Source organism: Sapajus apella, unplaced genomic scaffold (assembly GCF_009761245.1).
Source record: "Sapajus apella isolate SASKATOON/1434 unplaced genomic scaffold, GSC_monkey_1.0 scaffold1, whole genome shotgun sequence".
Classification (NCBI taxonomy): domain Eukaryota; kingdom Metazoa; phylum Chordata; class Mammalia; order Primates; family Cebidae; genus Sapajus; species Sapajus apella.
The window spans coordinates 6,445,552-6,473,140 of record NW_022436941.1 but is presented as its reverse complement, the minus strand read 5'-3'; the positions used below and the strand labels follow the sequence as shown (position 1 = coordinate 6,473,140).

Sequence of the window (27,589 nt, the reverse complement as noted above, 5' to 3'; positions counted from 1 at the left end):
CCATCGTTTGTGGGATACAGTAAAGCAGAGAGGAAAATGAATAGCTGTAATGCCTATATAAAGAAAGATATCAAATCAGTAACCTAACCTTCCACCTTAAGACACTGGAAAAAGAAGAGCAAGCTAAACCAAGTAACAAAAAGAAATATTTAAAAAGTAAAAGTTCATGAAATAGAGAATAAGAAAACAGAAAATCAATAAAACCAAAGCTATTTTTTTTTATAAATCAACAAAATTGAAAGACATTTAGTTAGAATGGCCAAGAACAAAAGAGAGAAAATTCAACTTACTAGAATCAGAAATGAAAGAGGTGATATTACCACTGACTTTACAGAAATTAAAAGGATTATAAAGGAATAAATAATTGTTTGCCAACAAATTAAGATAACTTAGATTAAATGAGGTTTCCCAGAAAAACACAAACTACTGAAACTGGCTCAAGAAAAAATAGACAATCTCAATAAACTTTTAACAAGCGAAAAGATTGAATCAGTTTATTAAAAAAAAAAAAAAAACTATCTGCAAAGAAAAGCCCAGGCCTAGATGATGTCACTACTGAATTCTATCATTTAAAGAAGAATTAATACCAAATCTTCATAAATGCTTTCAAAAAATAGGAGGAACATATCCCATCTCATTTTTTAAAACGAGTACTTCCCTGATACCCAAACCAGTAGAAAAGAAAACCACAGACAAATATCTTTTATGAATGTGGACACAAAATTCTCAACAAAATACCAGCAAACTGAATCCAGCGTCACATAAAAAGAATTATGCCACCGGGCACAGTAGCTCATACCTGTAATCCCAGCACTTTGGGAGGCAGAGGTGGGTGGATCACCTGAGGTCAGGAGTTCAAGACCAGCCTGGCCAACATAGTGAAACCCTGTCTCTACTAAAAATACAAAAAATTAGCTGGGCTTGGTGGCTTGTACCTGTAATCCCGTGCCTGTAATCCCAGCTACTTGGGAGGCTAAGGTAGGAAAATCGGTTGAACCCAGGAGGCAGAGGTTGCAGTCAGCCAAGATGGTGCCATTGCACTCCACCCTGGGCAACAAGAGTGAGACTCTGTCTCAAAAAAAAAAAAAATGAAAAGAAAAGAAAAAGACTTATGCACTGTGACCAATTGGATATTGGTTCAACATCCAAAAACCAAGAAATGTAATATAATACATCAATAGAATAAAACCAAAAAAATTCTCATTTTGATCATTTCAATAGACAAAGAAAAAACATTTTATAAAATCCAACATCCTTCATGATAAAAGCACTCAACAAACTAAGAATAAAAGGAAACTTCCTCAACCTGATAAAAGGCATCTATGAAAAATCCACATCTAATATCATACTTAGACTGAGTGTTTTCCCCATAAGATTACGAAATAGGCACTTTTTTTTTTTTTGAGACAGAGCTTTGCTCTTGTTGCCCAGGTCGGAGTGCAATGGCGTGATCTCAGCTCACTGCAACCTCTGCCTCCTGGGTTCAAGTGATTCTCCTGCCTCAGCCTCCTGAGTAGCTGGGATTACAGGCATGCGCCACCACTCCTGACTAATTTTGTATTTTTAGTACAGATGGGGTTTCTCAATATTGGTCAGGCTGGTCTTGAACTCCCGACCTCAGGTGATCTGCCCCCCTTGGCCTCCCAAAGTCCTGGAATTACAGGGGTGAGCCACCATGCCTGGCCAACGCTCTCGCCACTTCTATTCAACATTGTACTGGAGGTTCAAGTCTGCACAATTAGGAAAAAGAAATAAAAGGCACCCAGACCAGCAAAAAAGCAAAACTATATCTGCTCACAGACGACATTATCTTCTATGTGGAAAATCCTAAGGAATCCACTAAAGAACTATGAGAACCAATAAACAAGTTCGGAAGGTTGCATGATATTAAGAGTTAAGAATAAATTATTTAGGCAAATAGTGAGGGTATGGGATCCTCGGTAAGGTTTTCCTTTTAGTGAAAAGCAGCCCAAATCATTTTCTTTTCTAACCAAGAGCAGCCTGTAGAATCAAGCTGCAGACATAGACACGCAAGCTGGAAGCTTGCACAGGTGAATGCCAGCAGTTGTGCCAACAGGAAAAGGCTACCTGGGACTAGGCATGTTCAAAATGATGGCTCCACCTTCCCTTCTCTTTGCAAATCACGTAAGGAGAAGACAATATGGCTCCAGCCAGGCAAAGACTCCTTTTGCATAATACTATTAGGGTGGGGCAACCAGCCTTCCTCTTGCACTATGTAAATGTCACACCTGGTGGAAACAATCTGTGGGCCCTATGTAACCTCGTCAAGCTGCAGGCCAAATTTTCCTTTTGGAGGACCCTCTTTCTTACTAAGGAGAGAGCTATTCTTTCTCTTTCTTGTGCCTATTAAACCTCTGCTCTTAAACTCACTCCTTGTGTATGTCCATGTCCTTAATCTTCTTGGCACGAGTTGACAAACCCTGGGTATTTACCCCAGACAATGACACCACTTCAATATAAGCTCAATATACAAAAGTAAGTTGTATTTTTATGCCCTTGCAATGAACAATTTGAAATAAAATTAAGAAAACTACGTTTATAATAGCATCAAAAAGAGTAAGATATTTAAGAATAAATTTTACAAAACAAGTCAAAAGGTATTCTTTGAAACTATAAAACTGTTGAAAAAATTAATGGAAGATCTAAATAAATGGCAAAACATCCTAAATTCACAGATTAGAATAAGAGTTAACATTTTTAAGACAGCAATAACCTCTAAACTAATCCACAGATACAATGTAATCCATATCAGAATCTTGGATGTCTTTTTGCAAAAATTGACAAGCTGATCTTAAAATTCATATGGAATTGCAATGGACCTAGAATAGCCAAAACAATCTCAGAAAAGTAAACAAAGTAGAAAGACTCGCACTTCCTGATTTCAAACTTACTATAAAGTAGTAGTCATTAAGACAGTGTGTTGGCTGGGTGCAATGGCTCATGCCCATAATCCCAACACTTTTGGAGGCCAAGGCAGGCAGATTGCTTGAGCGCCATTCAAGACCAGCCTGGGCAATGTGGTGAAATCCTGTCTCTACAAAAAATTTAAAAATTAGCCAGGCTTGGTGATACGCCCCTGAAGTCCCAACTACTCAGGAGGCTGAGATGGGAGGATTGCTTGAGCCTAGAAGGTAGAGGTTGCTGTGAGCCAAGATCGTGCCACTGCACTCCAGTCTGGGCAAAGGAGTAAGACCTTGTCAAAAAAAAAAAAAAAAAAGAAAAGAAAAAAAGGAAAGAAAATGTATTGCTGGAACAAGGACAGCCTTGCAGATCAATGGAACAGAACTGAGATTCTAGAAATAAGCCCTTATGAAACCACCTTTGCAAAATTATGACTGAGATAGTGAAGGAGATCTAACTTAATCAGCTCTATCTTGCTTCTAACCTTCAAGTTGTCCTTGTTCATTCCTGGACACAGGCTAGACTAATTTCATATACAGTTTAAGACAAAGACGATAACAGCCCTTTCCCAAAGCAGACTTCCTTCTTGCCTGGGGACCAGATTGCCTTTGTAGGACTAACATGTAGGGTACAGTATATTCCTCTTCAAAGAACCAATATGTCAGTATATTCAGTTTCCCTGTTCTTTGTTCTCCATTTTAAAGTTTAACTTCCTCGTTCTTTACATCTCCTTGCCCCTGGTTTCAATGAACCCCCTCCTCTCCTCTATCACCTGCTCTGTCCTTGGTCATTTTTAGTCACCTGCTCTGTCCTTAGTCACCTGCTCTGTCTTTAGTCATCCTTAGTCACCTGCTTTGTAACTATCCTTCCTGCCAAAACTATTCACCCCACCACTCTGGATCATACTCCTGCTCCCTTTAAAAATAGCCAGTCAGAATTAACTTAGACTATGCAGTCCAACCCTACCCAATAGGGGAAAGACAAAGCAGTAGGGACTAGCTGTATCAGGGATAAGACCCCCTTCCCCTCCCTTGTCTGGTGTGCTGTTGCCATTGCCCCATCCACAAGATGCACCTTTCTATAGAAGTAAATTTGCCTTGCTGAGAAAATTTATGTTCCAGTGCTATTTCTTTTGCGGCACCAAAAACTTGTGGCCACAAGATTAGAAATTATGGTTTAGGAGTCATGCAGCTAGAGGCTATAAGATTCTGACCCTTCCTAAACTGCTCCTAAGATCAGTGCTTGAGATATTTTGCAGACCCTGCACTTGATGGATCAGCTGGCACCACCCAGTTTGATAAACCAGCCCATCTGATCTTGTGTCCCACCCCAACCCAGGAATTGACTCAGTGAAAGAAGACAACTTCCACTCCCTGTGATTTCAAGCCTGACCAAACAACACTCCCAGCTCACTGGCCTCTCCCACCCACCAAATTGTCCCTAAAAACTCTGCTCCCTGAATGCTCAAGGAGACTGATTTGGGTAATAGTAAAACTCTGTTCTCCTGCAGAGCCAGCTCTGCACGAGTTATTCTATCTCTATTGAAATTTCCCTGTCTTGATGAATTGGCTCTGTCTAGGCAGCAGGCAAGGTGAATCCCTTGGGCAGTTACACTTACATCCATGGTCAACTGAATTTCATCAAGGGGCCAAGACCATAATTGGGAAAGAACAGTATTTTCAAAAAATGGTGCTGGGACAACAACTGGATAGCCACATGCAAAAGCATGAACTTGAACTCTTATAGCACATACAAAAATTAACTCAAATGGATCAGGCTTAAATGTAAGAGCTAAAGTCATATCCCTTAGAAGAAAATGTAACTGTAACTCTTCATAACCTCAGATTTGGCAAACAATTTTGAAATATGATATCAAAAGCATAGGCAACCAAATAAACAGATAAATTGGACTTCTCAAAATTAGAAACATTTAAAAATCAAAAGACATCATCAAGAAAGTAAAGACAAAACCCACGAAATGGAAGAACATATTTGCAAATCACATATCTGATAAGGAATTTGTATCTAGGATATGCAGAAAATTCTTACATCTCAATAATAAAAAGACAACTCAATTTAAAAATAGGCAAATGATATGAACAGACATTTCTCCAAGGACAATATACAAATGGATAATAAGTACAAAAAAAAAAAAAAAAAGACATTCAACCTCATTAGACACTAGGGAAATGTAAATCAAACCCAGAACGAGTTACCACTTCACACTCATTAGAATAGCTAGAATAAAAAAGTGAGGCTTCAGTGTGGTGGCTCACACCTATCACTAAAAAAGTGAGGCTTCAGTGTGCTGGCTCACACCTATCACCCTAACACTCTGGGAGGCTAAGGCAGGAGGATTGCTTGAGCCCAGGAATTCAAAATCAGCCTAGTCAACATAGCAAGACCCTGTCCCTACAAAAGAAAAAATTTAAAATTAGCCAGCCGGCTGGGCGCGGTGGCTCACGCCTGTAATCACAGCACTTTGGGAGGCCGAGGCGAGTGGATCACGAGGTCAAGAGATTGAGACCATCCTGGTCAACATGGTGAAACCCTGTCTCTACTAAAAATACAAAACATTAGCTGGGCATGGTGGCGCATGCCTGTAATCCCAGCTACTCAGGAGGCTGAGGCAGGAGAATTGCCTGAACCCAGGAGGCGGAGGTTGTGGTGAGCACGCCATTGCACTCCAGCCTGGGTAACAAGAGCGAAACTCCATCTCAGAAAAAAAAAAAAAAAAAATTAGCCAGCCGTAATGGTGCTTGCCTGTAGAAGTAGGGCCAGGTGTGGTGGCTCATGCCTATAATCCTAGCACTTTGAGAGGCTGAGTGGGGAGGATTTCTTGAGCCCATGATTTCAAAACCAGCCTGGGCAACATAGGGAGACCTCATCTCTATATAAAAAATAATAATAAAATTAAAATTAAAAAAGAAAAATCTATAAAGATAAAGAATAGTGATTGCTCAGGGTTAGGGAGTGGGTTTGGAGGTCTGGGGTGTCATAGACAAAGGGTATGAGGTTTTTACTGAGTTGATGAAAATTGACTGTGGTGATGGTCATACATATCTGTGAATATACTAAAACCACTGAAATGTACTTCAAATGGATGAATCATATTATATAAAAATATCTCAATTATGCTGTTTTTAAAAACAATATAATATGGCTAACACCAGGCCTGGGGCAAAAACATATAAACCATGAGCCTGGACTACTATCTTGTCAGTAAGGTCACAAGGAAAGTATCAAATTCTACATACTAGGTCCTTTTAAGAGGACTTGGGAAGCCGCCTTGAAAAGGCACCCATTGATTTTTGGACTTCAATAATAATAATAATTGCATCCAGGTTTAGACTATGATACCCAAAAGTATGGTGCTTTGGCATGACACATATTTTGAACTGAAGGAGAGTAGAAGGGCCTCAGAAACAAAATGTCTCTGACCTTCTCCTGTCCTCCTTTCTCCCTCAAGGTGTATCACAGAAACCAGCATTTCTCTTCCCCTTGCCCACCTCCGGAGCAACTAGAATTCCTCTTCCCCAAAGCAAGCCATAAAACATAGAAAGGTCACTCTCTGAACTACCTCCCTTGATAAGACCCTCATTCCAGAGAGCTCCTTCCCACCACACCTGGAAGGAAGGAATGGAAAACAGGCGGAAGAATCTGAACAAACAGGCCTTGCTGTGCTTATTACCATTAGATCTTACTCCTTTTGCCCAGTCGTGTTTCTCTACAACTATCCACTCCTTTCAGCAAATGTAGCGTAACATCAGACTGTGTTCTTCCTGGGTTTTTGGGTTTTCATTTATGAAGACTTCTATGTCACATAGAACTTTGTTAAATTTGCCATGCTTGCTAACCTATCTTTTGTTATACGAATATTGGCTGTGACACTTGTTATAGGTAGACAAAAGGTATTATCTTTCTGCCCTGATAATTGCAATACATTGAAACTCATTAAATATGTTTAAGTTCATGAGTTTATAATGATATTTCCAAAAAAATTAATTGGTTGCCTTTGGAGGTCACCTTTTGGAGCCAATTCTTTAAAATGTATATAAAAAAAAAATCAAGTATTTACCCAGTTTCTCCATGTGAACTATATCATTAGGTAACCAAATAAGGGGAAATGTCTATTTATAAAAGTATTCAAATAATAAATTTTAAAAAGATGATAAAGTTAAAATAACACCATTTTAGACATCCCAATGAAGTGACGGATCTAGTCATTAAGCATCAATGCTTACTAATATCACAAAAAGAGACATTCACACATGTGCCCTCTGATGAAAGAAAACAGTAATACCTACAGTCGTGCCAAAGGGATTGAATCTCAGACTAATCTGCATCAGCTGCCTATTTACAGAAAATACAAAGGACAGATAAACACATTGAACTCCTCTATGGGAATGCAATCAACAGCATTTAGATTGTGAGAAATTCAACAAAACAAATGGTCTGAGCTCCTCAACATGTAAGCTGTAAGGGAAACAAAGGGGTAGAGGAAATTCCCGTAGTTTAAAAGATAGTTTAAAAACATATTAGGCCAGGCGTAATGGCTCACATTTGTAATCTCAACACTTTGGGAGGCCAAGGCAGGTGGATCACCTGAGGTCAGGAGTTCAAGACCAGCCTGGCCTATGTGGCAAAACCCAGTCTCTACTAAAAATACACTAATTAGCTGGGCATGATGGTGGGTGCCTGAAATCCCAGCTACTTGGGAGGCTGAGGCACAAGAAGCACTTGAACCCAGGAGGTAGAGGTTGCAGTGAGGCGAGATTACACCACTGCACCCTAGCCTAGGCGAAAGAGTAAGACTCCATCTCAAAAAAAAAAAAAAAATCAAATCTTGGCCGGGTGTGGAGGCTCACACCTGTAATCTCAGCCCTTTGGGATGTGGAGGCAGGTAGATCACTTGAGACCAGGAGTTCAAGACCAGCTTGGTCAACATGGTGGAACCCTATCTCTACTAAAAATACAAAAATTGGCCAGGTGCCGTGGTTCACACCTCTAATCCCAGCACTTTGGGAGGCCAAGATGGGCAGATCATCTGAGGTCAGGAGTTGAAGACCAGCCTGGCCAACGTAGAGAAACCCCCTCTACTAAAAATACAAAAATTTAGCCAGGCATGGTCGTAGGCACCTGTAATCCCAGCTACTTGGGAGTCTGATGCAGGAGAATCACTTGAACCTGGGAGGCAGAGGCTGCAGTGAGCAGAAATTGTGCCATTACAGTCCAGCCTGGGCAACAGTGTGAGACTCCATCTTAAAAAAAAAAAAAATTAACCAGGTGTGGTGATGGGCACCTGTAATCCCAGCTACTCAGGAAGCTAAGGCATGAGAATCATTTGAACCTGGGAGACAGAGGGTGCCATGAGCTGGTATGCCACTGCACTCCAGCCTGGGTGACAGAGCAAGGCTCATCCTAAAAAAAAAAAAAAAAAAAAAAAAAAATCAAATCTTTTTTAAATGAAAAAAGGCAAGGCTAGTTTTGTTGTTAGCAATGGTTTAGTGGTTTTTTTTTAGAGATAGAGTCTCGCTATGTTGCCCAGGCTAGATAGATTGCAGTGACTATACATAGGTGCCAACATAACACACTTTGGCCTCAAATCCCTGGGCTCAAGTGACCCTCCTGCCTCAGCTTCCTAAGAAGCTGGGACTACAGGTATGTGCCATGACACCTGCGTGGCTAGGACAGGATTAGTTTTGACAAATCTACCCGTAGTAATGAAATAGGATAATATTAGTGAAAACAGAAACTGGGTGAGGAATATATGGAAGCTCTCTAGACTATCTTTGCAACTTTCTTTTAAATCTAAAATTATCCCAAAACAAAGTTTACTAAAAAACAAGAAAAAAGGGCTAAGATGGCTATAAAAACAAAACAATAATAGTAAGTGCTAGCAAAGACAGGGAGTAACTGAAACCCTCACACTCAGCTAGTGGGAATGTAAAATGGTACAAACAATTTGGAAAACAGTCTGGCAGTTCTTCAAAGATTAAACATAGAGTTACCAAATGACCCACAATTCTAACTCCTAAGTATATACCTAAAAGAAATAAAAACATATGTCCATACAAAAATGAGTATACAAATGCTCATAGCAGCATTACCCATAATAGCTAAAAAGCAAAAACAATCCAAATGTCCATCAGCTGATGAAAGATAAATAAAAAGAGGTCTATCCATTTAGTGGAATATTATTCAGCCATAAAAAGAAATAAAGTACTGGCTGGGCATGGTGGCTCATGCCTGTAATTCCAGGACTTTGGGAGGCCGAGGTGAGCAGATCACTTGAGGTCAAGAGTTCAAGACCAACCTGGCTAACATGGAGAAAACCCAGCTCTGCTAAAAAAAAAAAAAAAAAAAGAAAGAAAGAAATGAAGTACTAATACATACTATGTTAAGTGAAAAAAGCTAGTCCCAAAGGACCATATATTACATAATTTTCCTTTTATGAAATGTTCAGAATAGGCAAATCCATACAGAATGAAAGCAGACAGGAGTTTGTCTAGGCCTAGAAGGGTTGAAAGGACATGGAGAGTTATTACTAATGGGTACAGGGTTCCATTTGGGGGTGATAAGTATGTTCTAAAATTGACTATGATTGTGGTTGTACAACTCTGTGAATATACTGAAAACCATTTAACTGTACACTTTAAATGTCTGATTGTATGATATATGAATCATATCTCGAAAAAGCCTAGATTAAACTAAATGGATGCACATTTGGGTGATAAAATTATCTTTAAAATGCAAGGAAATGGCCAGGACTGGTGGCTCGCACCTGTAATCCCAGCACTTTGGGAGGCTAAGGCAGGAGGATTGCTTGAGGCCAGGAGTTCGAGACCAGCCTGGGCAACATAGCAAGACCTGTCTCCATTATTTAAAAAAATGTAAGGAAATGATTACAATAAAAGTCAATATTGTGGTTGCTTTGTAGGGAAGGGAGCATGTTACAATTGAAGTAGGGCACACAAAGAGTTTTCTGGGGTGGTGGGCAAAATTCCATTTTTTGATCAGGTGGTAGAGCAATCCATTTGCTATGTGTGATATTCTGTGTCTGTGTTTTCTTTTACAACAAAAAGGTTTTTAAAAAGGACTCACTAGCAAATTTGTTTCAAACACAATGTGAAATCTCCTAGAATCCAACCTTACCATGGGCAAGGCACCAAGTTTGGTTATGCAGAATACAAGAGATTATGCTGATCCTCAAGGAACTTAATTTTTAGTGGGAGGTTAATAAAAAAGAGCTAGAGAAAGAAGTAGCCCATGTTAATATTAACTGGCACAAAATTTACAGATAATGTACCAAAAGATGTAGAATAGGATTGAGGGGCTAGGGAGTGTATCAGAAAAGGAATTTAAGCTATAGCATGAACAGAGGGTAAAACTGAGAAGGGAGATCTTACGTAGGCTACATTATGCCCAGAGGGAAAAAAGAAGTAAAGAAAAAATTTTGAGGACTTTGAATAAGAGTAGATAATATAGGCTGGCTGCAGTGTCTCACACCTGTAATCTCAGCACTTTGGGAGGTTGAGGCTGGTGGATCACCTGAGGTCAGGAGTTTGAGAGCAGCCTGACCAACATGGAGAAACCCCGTCTCTACTAAAAATACAAAATTAGCTGGGTGTGGTGGCGCATGCCTGTAATTACAGCTACTCGGGAGGCTGAGGAAGGAGAATCGCTTGAACCCGAGAGATGGAGGTTGCAGTGAGCCGAGATAGTGCCATTGCACTCCAGCCTGGGCAACAAGAGCGAAACTCTGTCTCAAAAAAAAAAAAAAAAAAAAGTAGATAATATTTATTGAGCATATATCACATTATTTAATCTTCACCACAAACCTATGAAGTGAGTCCTATTATTATTTCCATTTTATAGGTGAAGTAACTGAGGCACAGAGACAGTCTGTACAGTATATCAATGGTAGGTACAGTTGAAAAGATACCCTGGGGAATGGATTGTGAATCCAGACCACCTGGGCTAGAATCCTGGTTCTGTTCTGCTATTAACCAGCTATGTGACTTTAGGCAAATTACTTTATCTCTGTGCCTTAGTGTTCTATTATTTAAAATGAGAATGCTAATAGTGGCAACTTCATCATAGGGTTGTTGTAAAGATTAAATTATTTGATGTATATAAAGCATTTAGAACAGTTTCTGGCAGAAGGTTAAAACCCATTAATATTACATATTATTATAACAGAATAATAATTTCTAGGAAAAGCACATGAGAATTACCCCCTTCAAGTTTTCTATTAAATCTGGTATTAAGTTACATACTTTTACCTCTTTATGTTCAAGATTGATTTTAGGTTGCTGTTTTGTGCTAGACCAAGATCATGCTACTTTTGAGGCACCTAAAACAGTACCATTTTTAAATAATTTTTCCAGGAAATACTCGGCAGTTCCTACTGCAACACTGGCAGAGTAAGGTAAATGATTTCAAATCTTTGCAGAATGTAGAGGCTGAAGATAAACAGAGGAGGGAACTCTGCCAAGGGTATGGCACAGCTTAAAGCAAATATAGATACACTCTGAGGGATGTCTGCACAGGTTTTCTGGGGCTGTGGCCATTCAACCCATAAGAGTTGAATGAACATAGCAGCAGCAGTAGCCAGCAACGCAGGTACCTATAGGATCTGTTACATTACCTTTAAAGGTGTCCCTCTTGTTAGCACCAACCTAGATGCAGAGGGCAGAACCTGTCAGTATTAGGGGTGATGGATATACAAGAATATACCAAGGGATAGAAGAGATACCTAGGAGGCTGGGCACAGTGGCTCACGCCTGTAATCCCAGCACTTTGGGAGACTGAGGCTGGTGGATCACCTGAGGTCAGGAGTTCGAGACCAGCCTGACCAATATGGAGAAACCCCATTTCTTCTAAAAATACAAAAATTAGCCACGCATGGTGGTGTGAGCCTGTAGTCCCAGCTACTTGGGAGGCTAAAACAGGAGAACTGCTTGAACCTGGGAGGCGGAGATTGCAGTGAGCCAAGATTGTGCCATTGTGCTCCAGCCTGGGTGACAGAGTGAGACTCTATCTCAAATCAAAAAAAAAAAAAAAAGATAACTAGGAAAGGCTGGCAGGGTCCCAAAATATACATACTTTCCATAAGAAGTATCTTTTAGTACTAATTCTGGAGCTCTATACCAGCGTGTGGCCACATAGTCCGTATAAATGTCCCCAGGAGCTGCCAGTGTTCGTGCAAAACCAAAATCACAGAGCTTAGTAATTCCTGACTGGGATACTAAAATATTCTCAGGTTTTATATCTCGATGAATGATCTAAAAAGCAAACAGCATACAAAATATATTAAAATGAGATTTCATTATCCAGAATCTCTCAAAATTTATACTGAGAAAATCTAGTTAATTAAGATAGTAAAGCTATTTCCTTACCACATGCAAAGGGTTAATTACACAATACAAATATAGTTATATGTTTTCAATTCTTGTCCTATCATCTCAAAATAAAATGAAGCTAAGAAAACAGGCATAATACTAAAACGGCAAATCACATTCCTATAAGAAAAACCAAAAGAACTTCATGATGCTGGGAGCGGTGGCTCATGCCTATAAACCAAGTACTTTGGGAGGCCAAGGGAGGAGGATAGCTTGAGGCCAGGAGTTTGAGACTAGTCTGGGTAACAGTGTGAGACCCGTTCTCTAAAAATAAATAAATAAATAAAATAAAATAAAAAAGAAAAAAAGAAAGAAAATAACTTAATGAAATTTTACTTTCCTTTAACCTATGTCCCACTCTAGTTCCTGTCCTTTCATGTCCTTCACAGCTAAACCTCTTGAAGACATTATCTGTACTCATAGTCTTCACTTTCTGACCCAGTCACCCAAGATAATGTAACCTCCTCTTTTGCTCCTACACTGCATTAAACTTCTCTAGCCAAAGTCGTACACATTTTTGCTACATCCAATAGCCACCTCTCAAGTAAGATAATCGTATCTTACTTGATTTCTTACTGTGAAAATATTGCCAGCTATTCCTCCATTCCTGGTTTTTGGGACCCAAAATGTTCCCAGTCTCCTCCTATCTACCTGGCAGCTCATCTTTCTCTGTCTGTCCCTAAAATACAGGGTCCTTGTCTTAGGCTTTCATCTCTTCATACATATCATGTTGCCTGGTCAATTTCACGTACTCTCTTTTTTAGGGGTGGGAGGGCCACTTTTGTCACTTGGTTATAGCAACAACACTCTTGGGCTTCTCCCCACCTATTGGCTGCTCCATCTCAATCTGATCAATTCTTTTTAAGAAATTATTTTTTAAAGAGATAGGGTATTGCTCCATAGCCCAGGCCAGAGTGCAAAGGCACAATCAAAGCTCAGTGCAGCCTCAAAACGCCTGGGCTCAAGCAAGGAGCGCTGAGGCAATCCTACCACCTCAACCTCACCTCAACCTCCTGAGTAGCTAGGAGTACAAGTGCGTGGCTATAGTTGTACAGCCTGCAGTATCAGGATTACTGGCTAATTTAAAATTTCTCTGTGTGGAGACAGGCTCTGGTTATGTTGCCCAGGTGATCATGAGTGCTGGGCTGAAGTGATCTTCCCGCCTCAGCCTTCCAAAGTGCTAGGATTCTAGGTGTGACCCACCACACCTGGCCTTAATTGTTTTTTAACCTTTTATTTTAATTGATAAATTAAAGTTGTATATATTATGTGCATGTTGTTTTGAAATATGTATACATTGTATAATTAGCTAAATCAAGATAATTAACATATGCATTACCTCACATACTTTTTTTTATAGTAAGAACACTTAAAATCTACTCTCAGCAATTTTCAATATAGTCATTGTTATTAACTAGTTACCATTTTGTATAATAGATCTCTTGAACTTATTCCTCCTTTCTAACTGAATTCTTGTATCCTTTGACCAACACCTCCCCAACCATCCCATTCTAGCCCTTGGTAACTACCATTCTGCTCTCTGCTACTATGAGTTGTGTTTTTATAGATTTTGTATGTAAGTAAGATCATGCAGTACTTGTCCTGTGCATGACTTATTTCACTTAACATAATGTCCTCCAGGTTCATCCATGTCATCACAAATGACAGGATTTCCTTGTATTTTTATGGCTGAATAGTGTTCCATTGGTGTACATACCATATTTTCTTTATCCATTCATCCTTAATGGACACTTAGGTTGATTTTGCATCTTGGCTATTTCGAATAATGCTGCAGTGAACATGGGAGTGTAGATTTCTCTTTGACATACTGATTTCATTTCCTTTGGATATACACCCAGTAGTGGGATTGATGGATCATATGGTAATTATATTTTTAATTTTTGGAAAAGCCTCCATACTGTTGTCCATAATGACTGTATTAATTTACATTTGGCCCAACTGTGTTAAGAGGATTCTCTTTCCTCCCTGTCCTTGCCAACACTTTTTTTTTTTTTTTCTGAGACAGAGTCTTGCTCTGTCGCCCAGGCTGGAATACAGTGAGGTGATCTCTTCTTACTGCAACCTCCTCCTCCCGGGTTCAAGCGATTCTCTTGCCTCAGTCTCACAAGTAGCTGGGATTACAGGCACATGCCATCATGCCCAGCTAATTTTTGTATTTTTAGCAGAGACGGGGTTTCACCAGGTTGTCCAGGCTGGTCTCAAACTCCTGACCTCAAGTGATCTGACCACCTCAGTCTCCCAAAGTGCTGGGATTACAGGTGTGAGCTGCTGCGCCCAGCCACTTTTGCCTTTTTTTTTTTTTTTTTTGTTTTGTTTTGTTTTGTTTTGTTTTTTTGAGACGGAGTTTCACTCTTGTTACCCAGGCTGGAGTGCAATGGCGCGATCTCAGCTCACCGCAACCTCCGCCTCCTGGGTTCAGGCAATTCTCCTGCCTCAGCCTCCTGAGTAGCTGGGATTACAGGCACGCACCACCATGCCCAGCTAATGTTTTGTATTTTTAGTAGAGACGGGCTTTCACCATGTTGACCAGGATGGTCTCGATCTCTTGACCTCGTGATCCACCCGCCTCGGCCTCCCAAAGTGCTGGGATTACAGGCTTGAGCCACCGCACCCGTCTCATTTTTTATTTTTAAATTTTTTTAAAGACATAGGGTTTCACCATGTTGCCTGGGCTAGTCTTGAACTCCTGGACTCAAGCTATCCTCCCACCTTGGCCTCCCAAAGTGCTGGGATTATAGACATTAGCCACTGCACCTGGTCCTTTGCCCAATTTTTAATCAGGTTATTTGTTTCCTTACTATTGATTTATTTGAGTTCCTTATATATTCTAGATATTAACCCCTTATTAGATGTAAGTATTTTCTCTAATTCTGTGGGTTCTCTCTTCTCTCTATTGATTATTTCCTTGAATATGCAGAAGTGTTTTTTGTTTGATGTAATCCCATTTGTCTGTTTGCTTCTGTTGTCTGTGCTTTTGGGTTCATATACAAAAAAATCGCTGCCCAGATCCAACATCATAGAACTTTTCCCATGTTTTCTTCTAGTAGTTTTACAGTTTCAGATCTTACATTTAAGTCTTTAATCTATTTTTAGTTGATTTTTGTATGTGGTTCATCTATTCTTACAGCTTTAGTAACTCTCCATATATTACTGATAATTTCAACATTTCTATGTCTAACAGATATTTCTCCTGGTTTCCACAAGAAATGAAAGTCCACAATAAATCCCAAAAAACTGAGTACAGGCCGTTTAAATTCAGCAAATCTAAAACTAAACACATCCTCTCCTCCCCCAAACTTACTGGTTCTCAACAATCTGCTATTTCAGTGAATGGAACCACCACTGACTCCATGATGCAAGACAGAAACCAAGGGCATTTTTCTCCCTCCCCACACTCCTGTAACCTATCTACTTCTCTTCCTAGTTCAGGTCTCCTCAGCTGTCTCACAAAATTAATACACAAGTTTATCAACTGGTCTCCCTTAATTCACATTTGTGCTCTCCAATTCAGTCTCCACAATGAAGTCTTAGTACTATTTTACAATCAGATGTGTGATGGTGTCACTTCTGTTTTTTTTGAGATGGAGTCTTGCTCTGTTGCCAGGCTGCAGTGCAATGGTGCAATCTTGGCTCACTGCAAACTCCACCTCCCAGGTTCAAGCGATTCTCCTGCCTCAGTCTCCCAAGTAGCTGGGACTACAGGTGCCTGCCACCACGCCAAGCTAATTTTTGTATTAGTAGAGACGGCGTTTCACCATGTTGGCCAGGATGGTCTTGATCTCTGGACCTCATGATCCGCCCACCTCGGCCTCCCAAAGTGCTGGAATTACAGGCGTGAGCCACCTCACCCAACCCAATCATGTCACTTCTTTGCTTCAAGGTTTCCTCATCCTGCAGGATAAATTTAAAACTCCCTAAAATGGCTTAGAAGGCCTTGTGAGATTTGGCCCCTACTTACCCTCTTAACCTCCTCTCCCTAGCCTACAGAATATTAGTTTCCCAATTTGCCAGGGTTTGTCTAATCTCTGTGCATTTGTCGATGCTGTTCAAACTGCCTAGAATACTTTGCCTGACCAAGTCAGCTATTTCCTCAGGACTCGGCTTATATGTTAGTATTAGATGTTCCTTCTACATGTTCACATCAATCTGCACTTCCCCCTTCATAGCATCTGTCATGCGTACTGTTAATTGTCTGTTTACTTGTCTAAAACCCCCAGCAGACCATAAGCTCCATGAGGGAAAGATGCATATCTGTCTTTTTCAAGTAATATCCCGTTTTCAGTACAGTGCCTAGAACAAATAAGGCATTTAAAAATTTTATCAAATGAATTATGGAAGCATATACTGCTCATCACCTGTAAAGTATTATAGCACAAGGAGAAATGTCTCGGTGACAGAAATCTGGGATTTTTCCTTGTTTATATAACTTACTACCATAAATCTTTGAGACTGGCTCTTGTTTTGACTCAGTCTCCCTCCATAAATAGCTAAGAAATTAATTTAGGGTAAGCCTGTCTAATTGAGGCATTTTAAAGTTGCCATCTGTCAAATTATATTAATCCTTTTTCACTACCACAATTTTCATTGAGTGCCTACTATATGCCAGGCACTATTCCAAGACCTAAGGATATAATGTGAACAAAAATAGACATTAATAAAGCACATTAAGATACCACGTCAGGGACTGGGCACGTCACGTTTATAATCCCAGCACTTTGGGAGGCCTAGGCAGGTGGATCACAAGGTCAGGAGATAGAGACAGGCCTGGCCAACATGATGAAACCCCATCTCTACTAAAAATACAAAAATTAGCCAGGCATGGTGGTGTGCACCTGTAGTCCCAACTACTCAGGAGGCTAAGGCAGGAGAATAGCTTGAACCCGGGAGGTGGAGGTTGTAGTGAGCCAAGATCGTGCCATTGCACTCCAGCCTGGTTGACAGAGCAGGACTCCATCCCCCCACCAAAAAAAGATACCACTTCAGGCTGGGCATGGTAGCCCATGCCTGTAATCCCAGCATTTTGGAAAACGGAGGCAGGAGGATCACTTAAGCTCAGGAGTTTGAGACAAGGTGGGGCAACATAGTGAGACCTTAGAACTACTAAAAATAAAAAATAAAAAAATTAGCCCAGCATGATGGTGGTCGAGGTGCCAGTGAGTGAGCCAGGATTATGCCACTGCACTCCAGCCTGGGTGACAAATAGAGACTCTATCTCAAAGAAAAAAAAAAAAAGGTATCACTTCACACATTCTGCCCACTATGCACCCATTGACCTCCTCCTCAGTGTTCTAAACATGGGGCAGGAAGATCTACAGATCCACCCACTTAATACCCTGACAGTTTCACTTGCTTTGTCACCCAGGCTAGAGTGCAGTGGTATGATCATGGCTCACTGTAGCCTTGACCTCCAGGTTCAAGCAATCCTCCCACCTTACCCTCCAGAATAGCTGGGACCACAGGCATGAGCCACCACACACCCAACACATTTTAAAATTTTTTTGTAGAGATGAGATCTCACTATGTTGTTGAGGTTGTTCTCAAACTCCTAGACTCAAGCAATCCTGCCTCAGCCTCCCAAAGTGCTGGGATCACAGGCATGAACCACTATACTCGGCCCATTCTCTCTTTCTAGCGACTAACACCATGACTACATTTAGAATTTTCTTATGCTTGAAAACCAAGCACTCTCTGAGTTCCATCCAACTTTTAAAATGCTAAGTTTGGATGACATCCTCCTTGGTCTTTCATCATCATATTGAGAACTCCATAAAAACAGTTATCTCACTCCATTTGTTTAGGCTTCTTTAATATTTCTCATCAATGTTCTGTAGTTGTCAGTGCATAGGTCTTGTCAGATTTTCCTCAATGTTCCTGAAAATATGTGATATTCTTTGGTGCTACTATAAATGATATTTTTATTTTTATTTTTTTATTTTATTTTATTTTATTTATTTATTTTTTGAGACGGAGTTTCGCTCTTGTTACCCAGGCTGGAGTACAATGGCGCGATCTCGGCTCACCGCAACCTCCGTCTCCTGGGTTCAAGCAATTCTCCTGCCTCAGCCTCCTGAGTAGCTGGGATTACAGGTGTGCGCCACCATGCCCAGCTAATTTTTGTATTTTTAGTAGAGACGAGGTTTCACCATGTTGACCAGGATGGTCTCGATCTCTTGACCTCGTGCTCCACTTGCCTCGGCCTCCCAAAGTGCTGGGATTACAAGCATGAGCCACCGTGCCCGGCCATAAATGATATTTTTAAATTAATAAATGAAAATACAATTGACTTTGGCATACTGATCTTGTATCCCACAATTTTCATAAACTTAATAGTTCTATTAACTTTGTTGTAGATTCCTTAGGATTTTCTATATAGATGATTATGTCATCTGTGAATATAGTTTACTCCTCAAAAAAAAAAAAAGTATCATTTCGTACCCACTAGAATAGCTACAATAAAAAAGACAATGAAAAATATTGGGAAGAATGTGAAAAAACATGAAACCCATTGCTGGTGGGGATTTAAAATGATACAGCCACTTTGGAAAAACGTTTGGCAGTTTCCTTTAAAAAACATAACTAACCCTAACCATGTGACCCAGAAATTCTGCTAGGCATCTATCCAAGAGAACTAAAAACATATGTCCACACAAAGACTGTACATAGCAGTATTATTTATAATAGCCAAAATGTAGAAACAATTCCATCAAATGGTGAATAAACAAAATGTGGTCTAGCCATACAATGGAATATTATTCAGCAACAAAAGAAGAATAAAGGCCAAATGCAGTGGCTCACACCTGTAATCTCCACACTTTGGGAGGCCAAGCTGGAAGGATCTTAAGCCCAGGTGTTCAAGACCAACCTGGGCAACATAGGGAGAGCCCACCTCCACAAAATATGTTTTAAAAAAGAAGGAATGAAGTACTGATACATACTATAATACAGATAAACTACAACATAGAAAATCAGGGTCAATAAAGGAAGCCAAATGCAAAAGACTATATATTGTATAATTCCATTTATATGAAATGTCCAAAAAATGTGTATCTGTAGAGATAGAAAGATTATTGGTTGCCTGGAATTGGGGGTAGAAATTGGTATTGTGTGAAAATAAGCAAGGGGAATCTTTTGGAGTGAAGAAATGTTCTATAACTGGATTGTGATGATAGTTGCAGAACTCTGTAAATTAACTTTAAAAATCAATGAACCGTACACTTAAAACGGGTGAATTTTATGGTATTTAAACTGTGCCTCAGGCAGGGAGCAGTGACTCATGCCTGTAATCCCAGCACTTTGAGAGGCAGAGGTGGGTGGATCGCTTGAGGTTAGGAGTTTGAGACCAGCCTGATCAACATGGTGAAAGTCCATCTCAACTAAAAAATTAGCTAGGCATGGTGGTATACATCTGTGAAGAATCACTTGAACCTGGGAGGTGGAGGTTGCAGGAAGCCATGGTCGTGCCATTGCACTCCAACCTGGGCAACAAGAGCAAAACTCCATCTCAAAAAAATAAAAATAAACTGTACCTTGGTTGAGCATGGTGGTTCATGCCTGTAATACCAGCACTTTGGGAGGCCTGTACCAGCACAAGGCAGGTGGATCACTTGAGGTCAGGAGTTTGAGACCAGCCTGGCCAACATGGTGAAACCCTGTCTCTAAAAATACAAAAAATTATCTGGGTGTAGTAGCAAACGCCTGTAATCCTAGCTACTCTGGAGGCTGAGGCAGGAGAATCGCTTGAACCCAGGAGACGGAGGTTGCAGTGAGCTGAGATCTCACCACTGTACTCCAGCCTGGGCAACAGAGTGAGATCCTATCTCAAAATAATAAATAAAATAAAATAAAAAACTTACCTCAATAAAGCTAGTAAAGAAAAATAGTTCAGAAATATATATGTTCAGTGAAAAATAAATAAATACTTTTTAAAAAAAAAAAAAAGAAGGCTGGACATGGTGGCCCATCCCTGTAATCCCAGCACTTTGGGAGGCCGAGGTGTGTGGATCATGAGATCAGGAGTTCGAGACCAGCCTGGCCAACATGGTGAAACCCTGTCTCTACTAAAAATACAAAAATTAGCCGGGCATGGTGGCATGTGCCTGTAACCCCAGCTACTCAGGAGGTTGAGGCAGGAGAATTGCTTGAACCTGGGAGGCAGAAGTTACAGGGAGCCAAGATCGTGCCACTGCATTCCAGCCTGGGTAACAGAGTAAGACTCGGTCTCAAAAGAAAAAATAGATATAGTTCTTTGCAGGCCGGGCGCGGTGGCTCAAGCCTGTAATCCCAGCACTTTGGGAGGTCAAGAGATCGAGACCATCCTGGTCAACATGGTGAAACCCCGTCTCTACTAAAAATACAAAAATCAGCTGGCCATGGTGGTGCGTGCCTGTAATCCCAGCTACTCAGGAGGCTGAGGCAGGAGAATTGCCTGAACCCAGGAGGCGGAGGTTGCGGTGAGCCGAGATCGCGCCATTGCACTCCAGCCTGGGTAACGAGCAAAACTCCGTCTCAAAAAAAAAAAAAAAAAAAAAAAAAAAAAAAAGATATAGTGCTTTGCCATCATAGAACTAACAGTCAATTCGAAGAGAAACACCTTACTGCATATAATCACAAGTAATACAAGTGCTACAAAGGAAAGGAACATAGCATTATGATAATTTAAATGGAGACATGACCCAGTGACAGATTAGGGAAGATGTCCCTGGGGAAAACTCCACTTTCATTAAGATCTGAGGGATGAACAGAGGTAAACTAGGAGAGAGTGGAAGAAAGAGAAATTCAAGCCGGGCGTGGTGGCTCATGCCTGTAATCCTAGCACTTTGGGAAGCCGAGGTGGGTGGATCACCTGAGGTCAGGAGTTCAAAACCACCCTGGCCATCATGGTGAAACCCCATCTTAAAAAAAAAAAAAAGGAAAGAAAGAAAGCGAAATCCAAGAAGAGAGAATCATATGTGCAAAGGTGTTGTGTTAGGAGGAAGCATGGTAAAAAAGGTATTTATTGAGGCTAGGCGCAGTGGCTCATACCTATAATCCCAGCACTCTGGGAGGCTGAGGTGGTGGATCACCTGAGGTCAGGAGTTCAAGACCAGCCTGACCAACATAGAGAAACCCCATCTCTATTAAAAATACAAAATTAGCCTAGTGTGGTGGTGCATGCCTGTAATCCCAGCTACCCAGGAGGCTGAGGCAGGAGAATCACTTGAACCTGGGAGGCAGAGATTGCAGTGAGCTGAGATCACGCCATTGCACTCCAGCCTAGGCAACAAGCGCAAAACTTTGACTCAAAAAAAAAAGAAGGAAGGTATTTATTGAAAAGTTACATCGCAATTCTGAGATGATTTCAGATGAACTCAGTGATTTATTATTATAAGTTTCTATTTTATAAACAGCAATTAAAGTTTTGGAAATCTTTCTTTTCACTGTCACTTTCTTCTTCTCATCTCCTAATTCCATTTAACAAATGTATGCATGCATATACATATGTACATATACACATGTACACATATCCATAAATATAAATATTTGTTATCTGCTTCCCAAACACAATTACACTTTCCTCATTCTTCAGTATTTCCTAAGCACAAGCTTTAAGAATTAAAGCTAAATAGCTTCACACAAGCTGCTGTGGAGAGACAGCATGGTAGAAAGGAAAGAGTATGGACTGTAGAAGGAATCTAATTCCCCTCTTCCATCAGTTATTAACTGTATTACAGCAGTCGCCAACCTTTTTGGCAACAGGAACTGGTTTTGTGGACAGTTTTTCAACAGACCAGGCTGGGGGATGGTTTCAGGATGCTTCAAGTGTATTATATTTATTGTGTACTTTATTTCTATTATAATTACATTGTAATATACAATAAAATCAGTATACAACTCACCATCATGCAGAATTGGGGGGGCCCCGGGCTTGTTTCCCTGCAACTAGATGGTCCCAACTGGGGGTTATGGGAGACAGTGACAGATCATGAGGCATTACAGTCTCACAAGGAGTGCACAACCCAGATCCCCTACATGCGCAGTTCACAGTAGGGTTCACACTCCTCTAAGAATCTAATGCCTCCGCTGATCTGATAGGAGGCAGAGCTCAGATGGTATTGCGAGAATGGAAAGCGGCTGTAAATATAGAAGCTTTGCCTGCTCACCCGCCACTCACCTACTGTGTGGCCTGGTTGCTAGCAGGCTGCAGACTGATATTGGTTGTAGCCCCGGGGTTGGGTACCCCTGCTGTATGGTATCAGGAGATTCATTAACCTGTGAATTTGTTTCCTTGGTTACTATTTATAAACTCTCATCGGTGGCTCATGCCTATAATCTCAGCACTTTGGGAGGCCAGGCGGGTGGATCACTTGAGGTCAGGATTTCTAGACCATCCTGGCTAACATGGTGAAACTCTGTCTCTACTAAAAATACAAAAATTAGCTGGGCATGCTAGTGGGCGCCTGTAATCCCAGTTACTCAGGAGGCTGAGGCAGGAGAATCGCTTAAACCTGTGAGGTGGAGGTTGCAGGGAGCTGAGATTGTGCCACTGAACTCCAGCCTGAGTGACAGAATGAGAAGTTGTCAAATAAATAAATTAATTAAATTAAATAAAGATAGGCTGGTCGCCGTGGTTTGCACTTGTAATCCTAGCGCTTTGGGAGACCAAGGCAGGCTGATCCCCTGAGGTCTGGAGTTCAAGACCAGCCTGGCCAACAAGGTGAAACCCTGTCTCTACTAAAAATACAAAAAAAAATTAGCTGATTGTGGCAGTACATGCCTATAATCTCAGCTACTCAGGAGGCTGAGGCAGAAGAATTGCTTGAACCTGGGAGGTGGAGGTTGCAGTAAGCTGAGATCATGCCACTGAACTCTAGCCTGGTGACAGAGCTAGACTCTGTCTCAAGAAAAAAAAAAAGAGTAGGAACCAAGTATTTTACCTAAGGCTGTATCCCCAGCACCTAGTATAAAAAATGTTTATCAGTAGATACTCAATAGAAATTCTCACTATTTCTTAAAATATATCAACATATCTTGAAGCAATTCCCATTTCTAAATTCAGTTATTGACAATGGCACTTCTCTGGCTCTCAGTTGAAAATACTGCAATACTATGAAAAATACAAAAATTAGGCCGGGCGCGGTGGCTCAAGCCTGTAATCCCAGCACTTTGGGAGGCCGGGGCGGGTGGATCACGAGGTCAAGAGATCGAGACCATCCTGGTCAACATGGTGAAACCCCGTCTCTAACAAAAGTACAAAAAATTCGCTGGGCATGGTGGTGCGTGCCTGTAATCCCAGCTACTCAGGAGGCTGAGGCAGGAGAATTGCCTGAACCCAGGAGGTGAGCCGAGTTCACGCCATTGCACTCCAGCCTGGGTAACATGAGTGAAACTCCGTCTCAAAAAAAGAAAAAATAAATAAATAAATAAAAGAAAAATACAAAAATTAGCTGGGCAGGATAGCAGGTACCTGTAATCCCAGCTACTCAGGAGGCCAAAGCAGGGAGACTTGCTTGAACCCAGAAGGCAGAGGTTGCAGTGAGCCGAGATCACATCACTGCACACCAGCCTGGGTGACAGAGAGAGACTCTGTCTCAAAAACTAATAATAATAATAATACTGTAATGACCTCTGACTTCACCCTTTGTTTTCAACCCTCTCATATCTAATTAGTTCCCAAGTCCTGTGATTTTCCCTCTGAAATCTTTCCATCCTCTCCCTTTGCCATCTTTCCTCTCCTTCCCATTGCTACTATCTTAGTCCAAACCCTTAACCACCCACACGTCTAGACTGTCACAACTTCTCACCTGATCTCTCTGGGTCTCTGTCTATTCATATCTTCCACTCTTGCTAAAATAAAATTGGGTTTTGTTTTCATCCAGTCATGGCAATGCTCAAGAACCTCCAATGGGTCAGGTGTAGTGCCATGTGCCTGCAGTCCTAGCAACTTGGGAGGCTGAGGCAGGAGGATTGCTTGAGCCCAGAAATTGGAGGCTGTAGTGAGCTATGATCATGCTATTGTACTCCCATCTGGGCAACGGAGCAAGATCCTATCTCAAGAAAAACAAAAACAAAAAAAGAACAAAATCTTCAATAGTTTCCCAGCATCCTCAGGAAAGAGTCCACCCTCTTATGGATAAATTTCAAGGTTCTGGAAATCTCTCCCCTGGGAAGCTGTGTAATCTTATCTTCCTCTACCTGTTGTTCCCTGTAACCTGACTTAACAGGGAAGTTAAGAAGTTAACTTCTCTCTGAAGTTAAGAACAACTCCGACACAGAGGGAGGTGGGGGGAAAGTCTCTTGGGTACCTGCCAAATTTCACCCTCATACAATGGGCCCCAATAAAACACTGGGCCTTAATAAGCACACTCCTTTTCCTTCAAGTGCACTAAGACAGAGAAGCTAAAAGCAGACTTGGGGATATGCCTGCAGCTACAGAAAGATATATTGGAAAAGACACCCAGCTCTCCCTCCCAAATAAGCACAACAAAGAGACAAAGAAGCAGTCCAAGCCTCTAATAAACTCTCCCATTCTGAACCCTTAAAAACTCTTAGTCTGGCCGGGCGCGGTGGCTCACGCCTGTAATCCCAGCACTTTGGGAGGCCGAGGCGGGTGGATCACGAGGTCAAGAGATCGAGACCATCCTGGTCAACATGGTGAAACCCCGTCTCTACTAAAAATACAAAAATTAGCTGGGCATGGTGGCGCATGCCTGTAATCCCAGCTACTCAGGAGGCTGAGGCAGGAGAATTGCCTGAACCCAGGAGGCAGAGGTTGCGGTGAGCCGAGATCGCGCCATTGCACTCCAGCCTGGGTAACAAGAGTGAAACTCTGACTCAAAAAAAAAAAAAAAAAAAAAAACTCTTAGTCTGTAAGAGAGTGAGCTCTGACCTAACTTGGCCAGAAGCCTCTCTCAGGTTTATTTAAAATAAACCTATCCCTGTTGACTGAAAAGTCATCCTTCATGTTTCTCTCCTCTTTCTTTAATTCTTACAGTAGTGTGAGCCTGTAGTCCCAGCTATTCAGGGGGCTGAGGCAGGAGGATCACTTGAGCCTGGGAGTTTGAGGCTGCAGTGAGCTGTGATTGCGCCAATGCACTCCACTGTGGGCAACAGAGTGAGTGAGACCTGTCTCAGAAAAAAAAAAAAAAATTCTGTGAAGTGCTGCACCTGTAGTCCCAGCTACTCAGAAAGCTGAGGCAGGAGGATCACTTGAGGCCAGGAGTTCATGGCTGCAGGGTGCTACCATTGTGCCTGTGAATAGCCACTGCACTCCAATCTGGGCCACATAGAGGGACACTGTCTTAAAAAAAAAGCCAGACAGTTTAGCTTGTGAAAGTTATGGGGGTAGATAGGGCCTTGTAGAGCCTGGTAAGGAGTTTGGATTTCACTGCCTGGAAGTTCTCTCTCCCAAACCACTGCTTGGAGTACTGAGTAGTCCTGGCTGGGAGGCAAGCAGGCATCATAAGAGATGCAGAAGAAATGAATATTAAAATTACTAAACTTGGCCAGGCACAGTGGCTCACGCCTATAATCCCAGCACTGTGGGAGGACAAGGTGGGCAGATCACCTGAGGTCAGGAGTTCAAGACCAGCCTGGCCAACATGGTGAAATCCCATCTCTACTAAAAATACAAAAATTAGATGGACGTCGTGGTGTGGCTATAATTCCAGCTACTCAGGAAGCTGAGGCAGGAGAATTGTTTGGACCTCGGAGGCAGAGGTTGCACTAAGCCAAGATCATGCCACTTCCCTCCAGCCTGGGTAAACAAGCAAAACTCTGACTCAAAATAAATAAATAAATAAAAATAATTACTAAACTCATAAGTGATAGTAACCTGTGAGTTCCCTTTTCCTTGGATGTAATGTTTAAAGAAAAAAACTTTTTTAATAAAAAATAAAAACTTGTGAGGTACCACAGTATCATTTTACAGATGAGGAAAATGAGACTCAGAGAGGTTAGATAACTTTCCCAAGATCACAGAGTCACCTTTGGTCTCACAAGTTGTGCACTGCAGAAGTTGTGTGTGTTTTCACAGTGAAAAACCAGTAAGGTCAAAACTCAGGATGGTCTGATTCCAAAGACTGTATGCTCTTAACTGTCACATTATATTGCCTCCCCATGGATTCAGCTGGCAAGGAAATTACAATCTGAATTCTAGTTGCTATCACAGCCATATTTTTCAAAGTCACAAAATGAGATGCATTATTAGCAAGTCAGACAGGTAGAGATTAAGATATCAAATCTATAAAACCCTAGGATATATAGTTGTGTCATCTACCTAATAAAATTACTTCTGGTCAGGTATGGTGACTCATGCCTGTAATCCCAGTAGTTTGAGTGGCTGAAGCAGGAGGATTGCTTGATCCCAGGAATTTAAGACCAGCCTGGGCAATATAGAAAGACTCTGCCTCTAAAAAACAATTTTAAAAATTTAGAAACAAATAAAAATATTATTTTTCAGGCGTTTAGTGTTATTTCCTGAATATATATCTAATTTTCCAGAAAGTAGAGCCACGATGAGAAAAAAAGAAGCTCCATAAAAACCTGTTGAGCTGGCCGGGCATGGTGGCTAATCCCAGCACTTTGGGAAGCCAAGGCAGGTGGTCACCTGAGGTGTAGGGTTTGAGACTTGAACAATATGGAGAAACCCATCTGTACTAAAAATACAAAATTAGCCAGGCATGGTGGTGCATGCCTGTAATCCCAGCTACTTGGGAGGGCGAGGCAGAAGAATTGCTTGAACCCTGGAAGCGGTTGCGGTAAGCCAGCCTGGCCACAAGAGTGAAACTCCAACTCAAAAAAAACAACAAAACAAAACAAAACTCTGCTGAGCTAAACACTTAGGAGGCAATGCTAAAGTCAACATTAAAAATCAGAATAGCTGATCTTTTCTTTTCTTTGATTTTTCATAGGTTAAATGACAATGCCTCATACCTCTCAGCCACTTTATACCTCCTTTCTTCCCCTAAAGGCATCCACATTAATTAGCTATTACCCTGGCCTAATTTCTACTTCCTAATGCTAAACCTCCCTTAATTTGAGCAGCTCTTCATTAAGCCACAGCCTTGACTTTCAATGTTTTAATATACTTCGTCTAATAACGGTGGCCCAGTTGATTATTGATTCTACTAAACATAATTATTGATACTGCCTTTATCATCCCACTTGGTCTACTTAATAGTTAGAATTACTGAGTGCTCAATATTTTTGGTTCTGCAACTAAAATATAGTGCCCCCATCATTCCCTATCCGATTTTCAGGATGTC

The 27,589-nt window shown here is 41.1% G+C and overlaps 1 protein-coding gene across 2 annotated transcripts in view; it reads right to left on the bottom strand.

The window, feature by feature from the left end:
- The window catches only part of CDKL3 (cyclin dependent kinase like 3), a 111,792-nt gene that overhangs the window by 77,315 nt on the left and 6,888 nt on the right, over window positions 1-27,589 (bottom strand). For both annotated transcript variants that reach the window (XR_004260796.1, XM_032251295.1), the window contains exon 4: window positions 12,031-12,209. Coding sequence is in view for 1 of the 2 variants with exons in the window: in XM_032251295.1 (XP_032107186.1) it covers window positions 12,031-12,209 (179 nt within the window). In the remaining variant the exon portion in view is untranslated. The remainder of the gene's footprint in view (window positions 1-12,030; window positions 12,210-27,589) is intronic.